The 17,142-nt window shown below is 41.5% G+C and overlaps 1 protein-coding gene across 1 annotated transcript in view; it reads left to right on the top strand.

Annotated features, from left to right (window-relative positions):
* The window catches only part of LOC110838913 (KH domain-containing, RNA-binding, signal transduction-associated protein 2), a 150,443-nt gene that overhangs the window by 114,150 nt on the left and 19,151 nt on the right, over window positions 1-17,142 (top strand). Inside the window, exon 3 of the mRNA XM_022082577.2 lies at window positions 8,618-8,734. Within this exon, the coding sequence (XP_021938269.1) occupies window positions 8,618-8,734 (117 nt within the window). The remainder of the gene's footprint in view (window positions 1-8,617; window positions 8,735-17,142) is intronic.

Below are 17,142 nucleotides of genomic sequence, written 5' to 3'. Positions count from 1 at the left end.
GCCCTTGTACTGCAATCACTTAGTCCGGGGAAGGAAGATTTCACAAAAATCTTTATATCCAGGACTGGAAATGAATGACGCTCCACATTAGTGGGAAAGCCCTTGTAAATTACCAACGCATTATAACGGTCTTAGCTACAGTTGAGGTTTGGAATTCGTTGCTGGAAACGAGAGTCGTGGCACTAGAATAACTTGTTTAAAGCAACGCTTTTGAAACAAGTAGCCTGCATCTGCGATCGTCTGCGTCCATTTTCAACCCTGAATATCCTGTAATTGTCTTCTTGGAACTGACAGCCTGTCTGAAAGTGTGGCGATACGGAAACCCCTGCAAACAATTAGGAATTTTCTTAGTGGCATGCAAACAGTTGATTACAAAGCTCTGCACAAGACGAGCGGATTGGTTGGTACGTGATGAGCCTGCGGAAAAGCCTTAGGTGGTGACTTAAAGAGACAAATGCGTAAATTCTTTATCTCCGAGTTAAAAGGCGGCTCACGAATTGTCTTCCTCCCAGAGAACAATTTTTGTATCTGTACACGTGCATGGTGGGCCTGCTGTAGTTGCAGCGTAAGACATACTTTTCTTAATTTATATTGTAGGAAGTTATAAATTGAAGACAAAACAAAAGACCTGATGCATATTATTGGAAATTTTCTTTCTTGTATTAATTAAAAGAACGTTTCGGGAGCTGGCTCTGCTTTTGTCATCGACATCTGAAATGTTTTTGTTAATCGGTAGGGTTGTCAGTATGTTTGTTGTGTATGGAATGCCACTAATTCAGACCGATGTTTTGAAATTATTGATATCATGTTCCGACCGATAGAAAGTAAACAGAAAAAAATAGGTATTTCAGTTTTTATTGACGGGGTCGCAAAATCTAAAAAGCTCAAATGAGTCATAACCCTCACTTTCTCGTGTTGGAACAGAAGTTTTCATGAACACAGTGTTCATCTTAGTCCTCGCATTAACAGCCGTGAAGTGTTTTAGATGTTTTTATTCTTTCTCTGAGATGTAGTTTTATGGAACAAATTTTCGATTTAATGAAACTGGCCCACATAGTTTTATATATATACGAGATATCACTAACGGGGTCCGCAGTGGCCTCGCGGTCTGAGACGTGGGCCTTGTGCCGCTTGGTCACTGGGACCGTGGATTCGAATCCCACTCAAGCCATGGATGAGTGTCCGCGGTTTTCTGTGTTGTGCCGATCCCTCGTCCAAGGAGTCCTACCGAATGTCTATAGATCGAGCCAACGAAAAGTTGGGACCCGCAGTGCTCAGGCACTTGAAGAACGGGTCGTTCCCAGTATCCCAGTACATCACTAACGCCGAATAGTCCCACTTGCGACATTCATCACACAACCGGTCCTAAACAGTAGTCCTGATGTAAGCTCCGTGCATCCTTCCAGTGGCCTGATGCAGTATACAAAATTCAACGTCGCCGATCACTGCTACTGCCTCGAAGATACGTAAGAGACGGGAGTTTCCTCGCATTTGCAAAGAAACGTGGATTGTAACTTAAATTATGGTCCCATCATTGTCTGTCGGCGTTCAGCAGTTTTAATCGTGATGTTTCTAAAGTGGTTTACATGCTACTAAAGTAAATAAGTCCTGTGGTGAGGCGTAAGTTGGTGGTACTACATAGCTGGGGGTGCTAACATGTCATTTGTTGCGTAAATAAACAACGGAACCTTTTATTTTTAAGTTGATGGTGATATTTGAAGTTCTTGAGGCTTGATTTATGAAGATGATTGTTTTATGGATTGTTGAGTCGTGCTTTCTGGTAGAATTTTACCGACGTGTAAGAGTTGCTTGCTGTCTCTATCGTCTGGGTGTTTAGTAAGCCGCGCAGCGTAAAAAATGGTTGGTGTTTTATACGACCAGAATGGCAGCTCACTGATGTGTCGCTTTATGTCTTTATTAAGTTTTTTCTTGTATTGTGCTTTCACCCATTCTATAAAAATAATGCGACTGTGATGTAAATCGTCTTTGCCTCAGCAGGATGGCAGTTATCGCTTCATAATGCGTTCGCTTCAGCTTCTGTGCTTATTGAAAGTGTACGGCGGTTGGCAAAACTTGTGAATCTCTTGGGAGCATGAGAGGAGTGGGGTAAAGAATTTTCTGTTTTTTGTCAAGAAATTTGTCTCGCATCCCATCCTTCCATTTGGCACTCTTACCTAAGAAGATATTTTTGTTGTATGCGTTTTGAGAAATAAAAAATAAATGCTTCGTTATAAGCACGGAGACTGTTTGTCATTTATTCTGCCATTTGTTGATGCGTAGTCGCTAAATGCGCACAGACGAACATGAAGTTTCCGCGACAAGATGGATGTGTTCTGGGTTGTAGTGCCACACAGTCTGATAGAAATTTGCCCTTCATTTCAGAGGAACTTTCTACCAGACTACACTTCGCTACAACCCAGAATAAAGCATGTTTATACTCGCCGCCGTGAGAACCTCAAACATTACCTCTTTACGGGCTTTTACGAGTGATCTTTACAGATACATTTAGAACTAAACAGACCTAATTCAGAGTTTATGTATTTTACTGTTAAGGCATCGGATTCAGTTTGCAGCTTAAGTTGGTAACGTATGTAATTTATCTATTAAGGAAAAGACTAGTTACTGAGCGAGTTTCCTAGACTCATCTGCATTCATATTCGGCTTTGTGGGTAAAGGCATGACAATTCACTTGGATCGACAATTTCCTGACATCGCACATTGTTTTGTTTGCCTAACGGAGCAATCTCATGGGATACGAGAAGGTTCTGAAACACGTTTTTGTTATTCCATATTTATCACTGGTTTCAACACAGCATGACTTATGTCGCATTTGTGCGTATGTCTAGGAGACAAATGCTGCCTCTGCCATTAATGTTCCGCTCATTTAATTTTAACTGTAGCCTACGTTTTCCATTGTGTTTTGAAGAAGGGTTTGGTGAATGCATTTGTCTCTGCAATCGCGTTGTATGGAGACGTAAAATAGTCCTATTTTTAATAAAGCGTATAGGCCCCTCGGTATTGTAGTTCATATACCAGAGTTTTAACTTATTGGAGGCCCGGATTTACCGCAGTCAGGTAAATCTCGCGAGAAATGGTCTTTGATTGGAAATTCTTAAATATCTGTAATTTATTCGCATTGACAGGACGCACTTGGAAAAGGAGTAAGAATTGCGTTTTATTAATAAGTAGTCTAAACACGGTATTCTGAACTCTGATTAGCAATCTTAAGGTGTGAATAATGCGTATTAGATACATGTAATGTATAATGGTCCGTATTCGACGTTCCATAACCCAATTTTTAGTAAATTAAAAATTCGTCTGCGCGGGCCCCAGTACTTGACCGTAATGTATTTTATAGTTAATAGTATTAGAAAATACAGAATTGTTTCGTTCTGAAACCGAAGCTTGTATAAATAATATTTAAGAATTTATTGCGTACCGCGAAGAAAACAACTTTTCGCCAGTAGTACTTATTTCCATTCTAGGAAATAATCCCTTTTTACAGTGAGAATCGTACGAAATCCATAAATACAAAATGAAGTTATTAATTGTTAAGCAGGTGAGACTTTTATCATTGTGCTTTAAAGGGCTGAATGTCGTGTTATAGACTAATGATATTAAATACTGGTAGGTTCAAATGAATTATCTGTGTGGTTTTATAATACAAGATTCTGACTAAAGTAAGATGTCATTTACGTCTTGGAAACTTCTTTTGGCGTTGCAAGACGTGTAGTGTCGACAGATATATTATTGGCTGTATATATTGAATCTTGAGATGGATTCGACTAAAGACCGCTGTTATAACAAGACTGCACAAATGGAGAAAAGGAATAACTGATGGAATTTTAAGTCCCTTCTCGCCGCGTAATTAAAACTGTTATTAGGGAAACGCTGGGACTAGAAAGGGGTCCAAGGCTAAAGAGCTTTCGGTTAAAGAAAAAATGAGATTGAGTGATTTCTCCTCATGTTAATGGGACGACTTCTAAGCGGGCAAAAAATTTCCCTCTTCATTCAGAAATAGAGGCGTCATTCCGGCTTTGGAAGGCTTGTGTCTTATCTATAATAAATGGCGTCTCCTATTTATCTTTGTCGTCTGATTCTGGCAAGAAATGTTGGCGGACAAGGAGAAAAGTCGTGTTTTGATGGATGGGTTACAAGTTATGTTTTTTTTAAAGTGTGTGGACCGCAGTTGAGTTTCATTGTTGAATGTTTCATTTCCTTCTGTGGGTCTAAACGACCAAGACGTTGTAACGGACGCTTTGTAAGTCATTGCTTTTTCGTGGCTTTAATCTTATCTTTATGTAAGGTAGGTTGTAGACTTTACAGTACAGGCTGAGCACAAACGTTTACAATTTAAAAATGATACAGAAAAAAAATGCGACGTACTCAGAACTTCACACCCACTCCAGTCGATAGAAAAGCTCTCAGGGTTTTTTTCCGAATGATCTGGGTGTTTGTCGTTGGGCGCCTCCGTTACGTGCATCTAGTTTTGAAGATGACTAGCCCACAGCAGAGGAGTTGGTGTGTTCTGCAGTTAGTGAAGAGAGGATATGTAACAGCCGTGCAACGTGCATTTTGCACACAATTTTACATGGAAACACCCAGCAGAGTATCCATTTACGCCTGGTACAAGACATTCGTATCACAACTGTCAGGAGTTTCCATCACTGGGGACACTTTGCACAGAGTTTGTGACGAGTTGGATCAACGTCTCGGCATCTGCCGTGTTACTCGCGGAGCAGATATCGAATCTGTGAGGTGTGCACAAAACGTTGATAGTTTCTTTTTTCTATCGACTGGTGTAGATGTGAAGTTCTAAGTATGACGCATTTGTTGTCTATATTATTTTGAAAGTGTAAAGGTAGTTTTTGCTCGCCCTGTATTTGTTGTCTGCTTTTTAGTTAATGCAACGAACCTGTTCGTCTCTCCGCATGTTTCATCTCCGAAGCTGCTAGTACATTGCTGTTACTTTTGACGTGGAGGGTCTGCACCAATGCCTGAAATAGACTAAAGCTTTTTAACGTTCCCCAAAACGGCTTTTTCTACAATAATTGGCCCACAACAAAATATAAATATTATTTTGTGCGATTTGAGGAGGTTCTCGTATTGGTCATCATATCGATTTCGGTCTTTTAGGCCTGAAGATGGAGGCAGTTTGCTTGTCCGAGACGTTGGGTCTACATGGCGTTGCAACTCTAAAGACCAACGTCTACACGGATGTAATTGAATATGAAACTTTAATTTAAAATATTTTTGGCTGTTGAGAAATGTTTGAAAACTACAGTGTGATATCTGCAGTAAACAAGGCTATTGAGATATTGGCAAGGAACTTACTTCGAAAATGTGTGTAATCCACATTTGATTATGATATTCCACTTTTGTCTTCAAATCGTGATATACGTAAGCCCACTTGGTGCTTGGTCGTTCTGTCTTCACAGATCACGGTGTGTGGGGAATGGATGTCCGATCACAGTAATTAGGTTGGAGGAGTAGAATGTGGAGTAAAAGCAGGATTAGCCGAACCTGTAGGCACACAGTTTGACGGCTACTAGTGTTGCAGTAATAAACGTATGTGTGGATGGAGTGATCCGTATGTTTTGACGTTTACAGTGCGGGGTGGGGAAATGGACACAACGTGCGAATTTTTTTTTTTTAGCGTGTGATGCAGTTTTTATATTCGGCTCTGAAGTAGCCGTAGTTTCCACCCAAGGATTTAACTACACAACTTTATTTTCTGCTTCGGGGAAACATTGGCTCAAAATATAATCCTAATTATGCGTCGAATCTGAGCTGTACATTTTTATGATTGACTACCGCATGCATATTGAAAATAACGCATTTGTTTGGAACGTTCTGGGGTGCTTATCAGTCTGATTTTTAGTATAATTAGTTCTAAAGTGATGTTTTACTTTTCGTTCAAAAAAACCTGTTGTTCAGAAACGTGCAGTACATCTGCTTTAGTCTACTTGAAGACAGTCATTGATGTGCAGTTTCAGTATTCTTGTTGCAGGCTATTTCGTTGATGTTAAAGAAAATATTGTGAGAGAGAAAGTTTTGTAGTTAATGAAGCCTTTGCGTTGACAATTATAAATCAATAAGTCATCTACATAATGCAAATAGATGCCAATTTCTTATGTGCATTGGAGTGTGGTAGACGGAAGAGGGAGAACGCTAACTAAATTACCCTAGTTTGTGAGTAAAGCAATTGAATAGTTTGAGGTTTTAATTAAAAGGGAAATCGTGCGACAGTTTGTAGCTGCCTTCTGATTCGCTTAATCAAGGCAGCCCCCTGCTTCTCAACCCCCGGATACGCTTCGTGTTTGAAGACTTTTCTCTAATTCCGTGACTTTGCACTAGCTGATGGTTTCGTTGGCAGAATTGTAATGCTCAGATTGGTAGGTGGCACAAGGTGAAGATAGAGCTGAATATAACTGTCTTCTGGGTCTGAGTCTGATAAAAGTTGGCCATCGTTTCGATTGTGCTTGCTGCATCCATCACCAGGGCGATGAGTCATCGCCCTGATGATGGAACCGTCGGTAAACTTCTACCAGAATACACGGCGCAACAACCCAGAAGACAGCCATCTTCAGACGTTTAGCATCGACTGCATTTATGCTAGTAATATTTGAAGGACGTTTGAAGTTGACGGGCATCATGCAGGTCTTAAGGCTTTGTAGTCACCGTCAACAAATTGCATGCGAGTGGAGACATCTGAGAATTCGCAGCGTAGTAAAGCTATAACAACGCTGTAGAGGTGACGTAGAACAGCGCAGTAAGGTGTGCAGTCCTTTCGTGGCCCTGAAGCATGAAATGTGGTGGCCTGTTGTGCGTCGTTTCGGAGAACGTATCTTTAATCTTACGTTTACATAGTACAAAGGGAAATCCCATAATTTTTACCATTTTTTCGTGTATGCGCTGTCTGTTTTATTCATAGCATTTGCATAACTGCTTTTGAGAACGTGTAGCCTATGGGCTGTGCCCTGAAGGTTATCTATACCCCCGATCTTTCGTATCAATAGAGGCATTTTTAGCTGGCTCGTGCATCTTAAATGTTCTGTGTGTCTGAATTGTAAATAATGACCCGTTTAGCATTTTAGAATACGAAGTTGGCGTGAATGCATCACACATGGCACCAGTAGGAGTATTTGTATTCAACGGTTGCAAATATTAATAGGCTTGCGTCGTTAAGAAAGTATTACGAAAAGCCGTTGAATCTTTTCGAGACGTTGGCAGAGTCTGAAATTTTAAAATAAATGCGTTGTATTTTTGCGCGTTTGCTGCACATGTTGATCCTGTACTCCGCCAGAAGGATCCTGTTTGCACGCTTATACTATATTTGGTAATTGTGGGTTATCGAGACAAATCGCTTTAAAAATAGGTTAGGTTAGGTTAATGTGTGTGGATAAATGACATACACTTGAAAGTTATTATATTTTATTTCAATAAATGACAACTAACCTAACCTAACCTAACCTAATGTGTCCCGATAACCCACAAGTACCCTATTTTTTAATGATTACTCTTTTAATATCCTGTCTGCGTCTTCCAGGTGAGCTCTTTCTTTCTTGTTGTTCTCTTAAAGCCGTGTATCGACTGCGCGCGGCTGCCGCGCGAGGCAATGTTCGTTGCTTTGCCTCGCAAAATCGATACCATGTTGCCGCGCGTGGCATAACGAACACTGCCGCGCTCGAACTTGGCACGCGTCGAGCCAAATCGGAGCGGTTCTTTGTCCCGCGGCAAAGGGATTTCAGCGTGCTGTGCTCTCTCAATTGAGACGGTCTTGTGGCGTTCCGTCGTAGCAAAATGGAGAATGAAAAGTGTGTAGCTCTCATACAGATTTATAAATCTAAAGAGGTGTTGTGGAATTCAAAAATTGTTAATTACCTTAACAAAAGTAAACTCTTGGCTCGATCAATGAGGTTATGTGTTCGAAATCCGATAATGACGTTCGAGTAAAATTTTTAACTGTATCCTCCACAAATTCAAATGTCATATCTCGCATAAGTCTATTTCCATATTGCATTCGCTGACGATACAATTCCTTAATCCACCAACGCACCTTTCATTTCGGTTTCTTATTTTCTTCCATAATGTTGAACATCAACATAAAGGCAGCCGTTGCACGTGCTGTATTCGTGGTGATCTTGCGAGAACTGACGAACAGCGTCGATCAACGGCCGAACACGGCTGCCGCGCTCGATGCTGGTAACCACGAACACGGTTTTAAACAATAAACGAACGAACGAGTTTGCCGCGCACGAACAGCTGCGCGCGGCAGCCGCGCGCAGTCGATATACGGCTTAAGATTTTGTATGCAGTTTTCATTTCCACCGTCTGTCTATTTTCCTTCATTCGACCACCTTGATATTTGTTAAGACTCAATTTGAAGCTTCTCATACAATTTCCGCCACGCTCTTATTTCCTGTGTCTTAGGTTCAAGTACTCTTCTCATCGCATTCTCATGTACTATTAATCAGTTTCCTCCTGTCCCCCCACCTTCACCCTCGTAGCCTATTGAATGTGTAAACTGCCTAAATGGTCCATTCAGAGTCCGTGGGGTGAAATAATGCAATTGTATTGCACTTTCAAGCTCTCAAACGTTTCTCTTTTCTTGCAGTTTAACTTCGTCGGAAAATTACTAGGACCAAAGGGAAATTCCATGAAGCGACTTCAGGAAGACACTATGACCAAGATGGCCGTCCTCGGCCGCGGTTCTATGAAGGACAAACAGAAGGTAAGGATGTCCTTGCGCCGCCTGACGTCTTTTGAGTTAGTTAACCACGAGGTCTTCTTTAATTGAAGGTCGCTATAGATGGACCAGCTTCGTAATTTGGAAATGTTTAATAAGTAACATTTCGTAGCCGTAAAAGTACAAAGTACGTTTTCACGTGGTTTTATCTAACTTTATTTTATTTATTTTTCTGTTTGCAAAATCCTATTAACATTATGTGAGTTTACTGTACATCATATAAAATCTGTGTTTCTAGTCTGCACATTTCTTGTTCTGAACATTTATGTGCCACTCTTCAAGACTGAACAAGAGGTTTAGAAAATGAAACTTTTGTTGCCATCATTGGACCGTTTCCACGGACGGACTGCTCCTCAGAGGTGGTCCATATATAATGACGTATAACTTAGTTGATTTAAAAATTTTTAGCTGTAGTTTAATCACTGTGGTTTAATGGTATTTTGAATTTGTAGGCAGAATTAAGTCAAATTTTTAGGGAGCTTTAGAGTACGTAGCTTCTAAGGTTCATTGGAGGAGAAAAAGTGATCCAATCATAGAACCTGGTTGCTTTTGACCAAGTGAACAATGGACCAATTACAAAAATATGATGTACAGTTTTCTTCTCTGGTGGCATTTGTCAATATTCGGCTTCCTGTTTGATCAGATTGGGTGCAAAAAAATCAGAAACAAAAAATTCAGCTACTTATTTTGAAGTTGTCCGTCTGTAGCGACTTTCCCTACATACACAATGCACTGAAGATGACAACAGGCCTTTCACTTGGTTGTGGAACTGTGTCCCACTGAGATTTTTCAATTTTTATTTCGAAATTTTTTCGATATGATAAATGTTTAAATTATAGGCCTATGTAAAGAAAATTGCATTATAATTACGCACCGTCGGTTTGGCTTTGCAACAAGAGGTTTATATGAACAATAAACAAACGGACATCGGGGCCAGTAAGTCACTCCACCTTACAAAGAATTCACTTGGGAATTATGTTACTCCAGCGGAGTACATATCTCCGCTATTGCAAAATATCATGGGAGGATCTTAGTGCTGTGTATGGCTTTTTTTAAAAAAAATCTTTACTCTCTACACACGTAACCTGAGATTTAAAGTTCTCATTCCATTGGAGATGTTGATCATGCTTATCTGGTTATGACGCCATGTGCCGTTCTGGTTCGTTACCAACTTTCCTCGGGGTTGTATACCGGCATGTAGTCTGAAGATTGAGGCGATACTTTCCTCCGAAACGTTGTTAACAACCTACATCGGCTCAGAAGACCACGATCGACCGGTTAGTTTAAAATTCCTGTAGTTGGTTGCTCACACTTTTCGTTATTTGCAGAAGCAAACAATCATTAGACGTACCTTGACACATTTCAGTAGAAGTGTTATTCAGAAGTATTCTTTCGCCTTCCAGCTGTATCTCTGTATGAAGACGTTCTTTTTTATGACAGGTCTACACTTCCTCGCTGATAAATATCATGGTCTTCACAATAATGGAGAACTAACTAACTAACTAACTAACTAGATGGCTTACCGAACCCGAAGGTTCATCACCGAATTAACCAAAGCCCTCCGCCGGACCCTGTCCTGGGCCAACAAAATCCAGTCTCCTTCAACTCCTATCTCCCATAGATCCCGCCTCAGATTATCCTCCCATCTACGTCTAGGTCTCCCCAGCGATCTCTTCCCTTCAGGTTTCCCAACTAGTACCCGGTGCACACCTCTTGGCCCATCCATGCGCGCTACATGCCCAGCCCATCTCACTCTTCTTGATTTAATCACCCTGACAATATTGGGGGAGGAGTACAGATTTTTAAGCTCATCATTATGCAGTTTTCTCCACGCCCCATCGTCTTCCCTCTTGGGCCCAAATATCCTCCTCAACACCCTATTCTCAAACACCTGCAATCTGTGTTCCTCCGTCTGAGTGAGAGACCATGTCTTGCACCCATACAAAACAACAGGCAAGATTATTGTTTAATGGAGAACTACGAGTAATTAATAATTCAGACATTGTTAGTAAACATTTCGAAACTGTAGCTTTCTTTAAACATTTGGGAACTACTGAAACAAATATGAATTATAAACATGTGGGAATTAAGAGCAGATTAAATTACACAAATGCTCCCTACCATTCAATTCAGAATTTCACTCTTCCAGTATCCTCTCTAGAAAAGAAAAGTTTGAAATGTAACCTACCTCTTGTTTAGTGTGTGTATTAAACTTAGTCTCCCACATTAAAGGTGAAGCATACATTGGGGTCGTATAACATTGGTTTTCATGAATAAGCCACTCCAAATGTTGAGAGCTGTCCAATATTTCGGCTCACATTGCAGTTTGCATTCGACGCGTTTAATCTCTGAGAGCAAAAGTTATACATTGAACTCCAGCCGCGATAGCCAAACCAATCGAACAGATTGAGGGCCACTGTGTCCCGGGTTCCGAGGAGAGTGTTTGACCGAAGAGAGCTAACGGTAGACGGACAAAGTTCCAAGCTTCGCAATTGATAATACAAAATATTGTTAGGGTACATTCAAAATGTTGTTCAGAAATTTTAAGGAAGATCACTTGGAGCCCTGAGGTTAAGTGGAAGGATAATATTAAAACGGATTAAATCTGAAAAGGACAATGTTAAGTATATATTCTTAGGAAATAGGGTTTGATGTTGATTGGATTTATCTGACTCGGATTGTGGGCTCTACTGAAGAAATTAATTAACCTTCGAGTGTTTTAAGAGGTGGTGAACTTCTTGACTAACTGAACGACGGCTAGCATGTCGAGATCAGCAGGCAGGAGTTTTTCTAGGTGAGATTTCAGGTTCTCATCGCAGTTAATATGAAGATGGCTGTCTTCTGGGTTTTTGCGCCGTGTAGCCTGGTAGAAGTTTGCCGACTTTTTGGAGGTGCTTACCGCCTCCATCATCAGGCCGATCGCCCTCTGAAACATTTGTGAAATCTTGCCAGACTACACGGCGCAAAAGCTCATAGGATGGCCATTTAATACCAGGTGTGTTGTCTTTGAGGTGAGCGCTGACTTCAAAATAGGCTGTTATCTGTATGAGCTTTGTCTTCACAGTGCAGAAAAAGCTCCTGTAATTAGTGGGGCAAGGACATCATAGAAGTTCCTCACTCCCTCGATTAATTATAAGGTTGTTAGATATTCAGATAGTCCTGTCTTGGTCAAAAGGGCGCTGGCGTCTCACTGGAACGTACTGTAAATCTAATTTTAATAACCTTGGCTACGTTCTAGGGAGCTTATGTAGCTGAAGTCTAGACTTCCTTGTCTTTAATGGATTATATTTTATTAGTGTAATTAATTTATGTCTCGTTACGGCTTTTGTGGCGTGGTATTTTGACATATTTATGCCCGAATGGGCACATGAAACTGCACAAACTGCAAAGTGCCAAAAAATGACTACACGTTGCTTGGAATTTCTCGGTGCTGGCAGGAAGACGTGTGGGCGCGTTAAATTCTCCGCCGTTCTCCCCAAGATGAGAGGCGATCTAAACAAATACGTGTAAAGTGAAGTACTGTTTGTTACTGCTTCGTAACCTTCTCCCTCATCAGGTTTCATTTCATACGTGTTCTTGCTTTTTCAAAGAATGAAATATCAATAAAATGTTCTCGGGCAATCAGCCGCGTTAACTGGTTACCGTAGTAAACCAACGTTTCGGGAACCAACTCTGTTCCCATCATCAGGGTTCTGATGTGACTGGATCCTTGGAAGTCGCCTGGCGAACCCTGATGATGGGGACAGAGTTGGTTCCCGAAACATCGGTTTACTACGGTAACCAGTTAACGCGGCTGATTGCCCGAGAACATTTTATTGATTGTACTCGCCCCGAAAGTCTCAAATCATAAATGAAATATCAATTAGAAGATGTAGGATTTGATGTTTGCACAGCGGTAAGTCTGAAGATTGCTATCTTCTGGGTTATTGCGCCGTGCAGTCTTGTAGAAGTTTACCGGCGTTTCAGAAATCCTTGCTGCCTCCATCATCGCCCTGATGATGGAGCTGACTACACGCCGCAAGAACCCAGAAGATAGCCATCTTCAGACTCACCGCCGTGAACACCTCAAATTCTACTAAATATTAATTATATCATTATTTGTTTGCAGCGATAATTATTTGGAGCGTCGTATTGGAAAGTATTTATTGCGTAAATGATGTTAAGTGTTTACAACTTGGGGTGGATGCATATACGAGGTGCGAACGGAAAGTTTCAAGACTGCGCCTATAAAAACCCGTACACTTATCTCAGGTATTAAATTCATCCATTACCCTCGAAGTAGTTCCCCTGGGAGTGAACACAACGATCCCAGCGCCGCTGCCAAGCCTGGAAGCATCCCTGGAAATCTTTCTTTGTCAGCCTGTCAAGCACCATCTGCGATTCTGCCTGAATCTCTTCTATCGTCTCAAATCTCCTTCCCTTTAGCTGAATTTTCATCTTTGGGAAGAGGAAGAAGTCACACGGAGCTAAATCCGGCGAATAAGGAGGGTGCGGGATGACGGCCATGGTGTTTGAGGCCAAAAACTGCCGAACTTTGAGGGCGGTGTGCGCTGGCGCGTTGTCATGATGCGTCGCATGTGGAGTTCTTCCTTTAGAATCAGCTGACAGGTCCCATAGCCTATCCCAACAATGTCGCACAAGTCGTTGATGGTACGACGTCGATCTTCGTGAATGGCCTGCCGAATCTTCGTAACATTTTCGGGCGTTGTGCTCGAAGATGGTCGTCCAGAACGCTCGTCATCATCGACAGAGGTTCGGCCATTTTTAAAACGTGAATGCCACACAAAAGTTTGTGCACGACCCATTGCGGACTCCCCAAATGCTTGCTTTAGCATTTCATAGGTTTCCGTAGCCGTTTTGGCGAGTCTTTGGCAAAATTTGATTTGTTCATGAAAATCCGCCATTCCGAAATCGCAGGAGGGTCGGTGTAATGCACTACCAAAACGCCCGTAACTAAGAAACAAATACTAATTCGATGATGCCGGCTGGCACACTGATTCACTATGAATGTAGCGGCAGAAGCTCGTACTACATCCGGTTCGCCCTCTATTGACACAGTCTTGAAACTTTCCGATCGCACCTCGTACATTAGGCCAACAACTTCGGATTATCCATGAAAACATTCTTCTTTATGTTGTGTGACTCGCAGCAGTAACTTTGTCAAGTAACACTAATCGGTAAGAGTGTTTGGTTGTGAGAGAGTGTGTCGAGTATGCGACTATCAGAGTGAGGAGAGATGGACAGGAGTGTTATTTATAAACTATGACCTTGAAGTTCGTGTTCCGTTAGGTGTAATAATGTGCAACTTTTGTCATGGCCGTCGCCGTTCGCACGATATAAAATAACATGGCAGCCGCGCGAAGTTTATGGACCTAGATGTGGTCTGTTTTGTGTACTTTACCACGTGGTTGCGCAAACATTTTTCATCACTTAGGTTCCTAACCGCATGGTCTCTAAAAGCTTTTCTCTTAACCACGTGACACCTAACCATTTATTGCCCCTTCCTGAACCACGTGGTTGTCACCCTCGCGTCTTTGTCCGCCCATTGACGTCATTTATCTCGCTACCCAACTAACATGTCCATATCTTTTTACAAAGGCCTCCTAACCCTTCCATATCACCCGCGGTTGGTCTCCGGCTTCTCACCGCGAAGGACGGAGTTTGTGCCCAGGGCGAAGTGGCACTGAAACAGGTTTTTCTCCGAGTCCGTCGGTTTTCTCCTGTCGCCGTAACTCTACCACTGCACTGTATTCACTCATGTATTATGTATGGACAATGTGACGGTAGCTGCCGCAACTCCATAGAGACGCAGTCTCACCCAGTCGTCGCAGCATTAAATAAACCTGTCCCGCAGATATTTCAGCTTTAAGGTGGCAGCTTCATTGTTTTCAGAAACGTTAGAGTATGTTAAAAGTTTCATGCATGGTGATGGCGTGACACTGACGTTATGTACGATTTGAGGTTTTCACGGCGGTGAGTCCGATGATGGCTGGTAGAAGTTTGCTGATTTTTCAGACGTCCTTGCTGCCTCTATCATCAGGGCGAAGTTATGTCTAACATCTGACAGATGCTCTAAATTTTTTCTAGTGGGTATCATGCACGCATCATTGGTTAATATAATTTTAAATTTATAGTTTTTTGTAGGCTCTGTGAAATGGGACGAATTTGATGGAAATTATGTGACCAAGTTGTTCCCATAGGATTTTGTATGCAGGAGACATGGTTGTCTGCTTCTCTTTCAGAGCTGTGGGAAATGATTTTTAATTGTAACTCTTGCACTCAGCGCAAATGTTATTGATGCTTGAAGTGAATTACTCGGCGATGTCAGCGTAGATTTTTTTTTCATCTTCTAGAATTTCTGTACTCCATTTAATTCGGCGCTGTGTAACGCCAGTTGAAACAGCGTCGTTGAATAACGTATCGTGCTGTGTTGCAGTGAAATTCAAATGGATGATGCCCATAAATATGAAGTCGATATCGAGCTGCAGTCTCGACATGAGCTATTGATGTTTTCAAGTAATTGTTTGTTTTATCCGCATTTCGTATCTCAGCGAAGTTGTGGGTGCTGTATCAGCCTGAATGCCCCGCCATCACCATTGTTATTTCTAGGGCACAACAGCATGTTTTATAAACACGTCGCATTGCTTCAAAAGAACTACATAACGAAATATATTTAAGGTACTCTCAAGCGTAATACGATGTATATACACGCAGATTCGTGACATGAAAAGAAGGCTCATTATTTAAAATCGCAAGACAAAATACCTGCCTTATTGAATTGTAATGCGTATTTCGGTTTATAGAGTATTGTCTGAAATAAAGCGGAAATTTTAGGGTTTAATGTACCCATGAATGTCTGAAGTGGTTTAGAAGTATAAATGTTTTACTTCAGCTATTTCATTAATAACTTAAAACATAACACCACTTCTTTTGTCATTAAAATTTAATTGGAGTTTCGTATTTAAAATTCCGTGGAAATCATTCAAAATCAGAAATTGCTTTCCTCGCTAGAATTTTAGATGAAATTCTTCCTTGCGTTTATAGATATGAGAAAACAATGTAAGACTTGAGGTTTTCACAGCGGTGAGTATGAAGATTTCTGTCTTCTGGGTTGTAGCGCTGTGTAGTCTGGTAGATGAATCGCCCTGATGACGGAGGCAGTATGACCTCTGAAACGTTGGTTAACATCGACCAGACTACACAGCGCAACAACCCAGATGACAGAAATCTTCATGAGCAAACAACTTTGCATGCGAGTGACATCACAATTATGTGAAAATGGTGGTGATTCATAACGAATTTGACCTCAAAAAGTGAAGCACTAGTCAATAAAACGAGATCTTGAAACACGATAGAATTGTCGTGTAACTTGCACCGTGGTCTCGACTGCACGACTTGAACTGATGTTTTCAGCATGGCGTGGCCAAAACTTCTCTCATGCCAAGTGATTTTGCCCGTTTTCGTACCAAAACACCTGGACACCTAAGTACTTGACTTCTGCGTATTGTATAGTTTCCACAGTAACCCATAACTCTGTTCATAGGCGGTTTCTCCGTAACTTATTTTTAATTAAGCTGTTGAAGCTGTTTCGATTTCGGTCTTGATGTCAAAACGCAGTAAGAGAATGTCCTGTGAACATGTTTATCTGTCCTGTCTGCTCTTCGTATTTGCGTAGTGAACGTAGTTGAATGGATTACATTACCTCCTTAAAGGTTTCAGTGCATTTCTTATAGTAGGGAATCCCGACTTAAGCTGAGATTTCACCCCACGTTTCCTTCCCTGTCGAATATACGTTGGGCCTTTGCCTTACAGTGACATACTGTGATCATATACTCTCAGCTATAACTTACAGTGTTTTCAACTTCACTTCTACGTCTCCAGCGCCATTTCTGGATTTCTGTAATCCTTTATCCCTCTTTGTGCAGAATTTACAATCTTTGTGGTTATGAAGACCAGCAACTTGTAGTGAATGACGTGAGATTTTAGGTTCTCACTGCTGCAGGCATGGCGATGGGCTGTCTCCTGGTTATTGTGCCGTATAGTCTGGGAGAAGTGTACAGACGTTTCAGAGGTACTTGCTGCCTCAATTTTTGGGGCCTGATGATGGAGGCAGCGTGCACCTCTGAAATTTTGGTAAACTTCTACCAGACATGTCTGTTTGTTTTGTTTTTTTGCACGGGTAGATGCTGATAGTGTGTCAATTTGCCGGTTCGCGAATTTCAAGCACAGTAGGTCCTTTCAAGGCCCTGGTACTGCTGACGGTTTCAAAATGCGCACTCACCTCATTCAGACTGATCCGTACAAAGACCTCGATCCTGATTAAGGACTCGTAAGCTTGCCATTAACAGTGCTGAAGGTTGAATGTGACCATATCGACTTTGAAGCTTTCGAAG

The sequence above is a fragment of the Zootermopsis nevadensis genome, unplaced genomic scaffold (assembly GCF_977971745.1).
Source record: "Zootermopsis nevadensis isolate Lab colony 2312 unplaced genomic scaffold, Znev_1.0 Znev_ptg000006l, whole genome shotgun sequence".
Lineage (NCBI taxonomy): Eukaryota > Metazoa > Arthropoda > Insecta > Blattodea > Termopsidae > Zootermopsis > Zootermopsis nevadensis.
The sequence above is the reverse complement of the archived record's forward strand: the minus strand, read 5'-3'. Positions and strand labels throughout refer to the sequence as shown.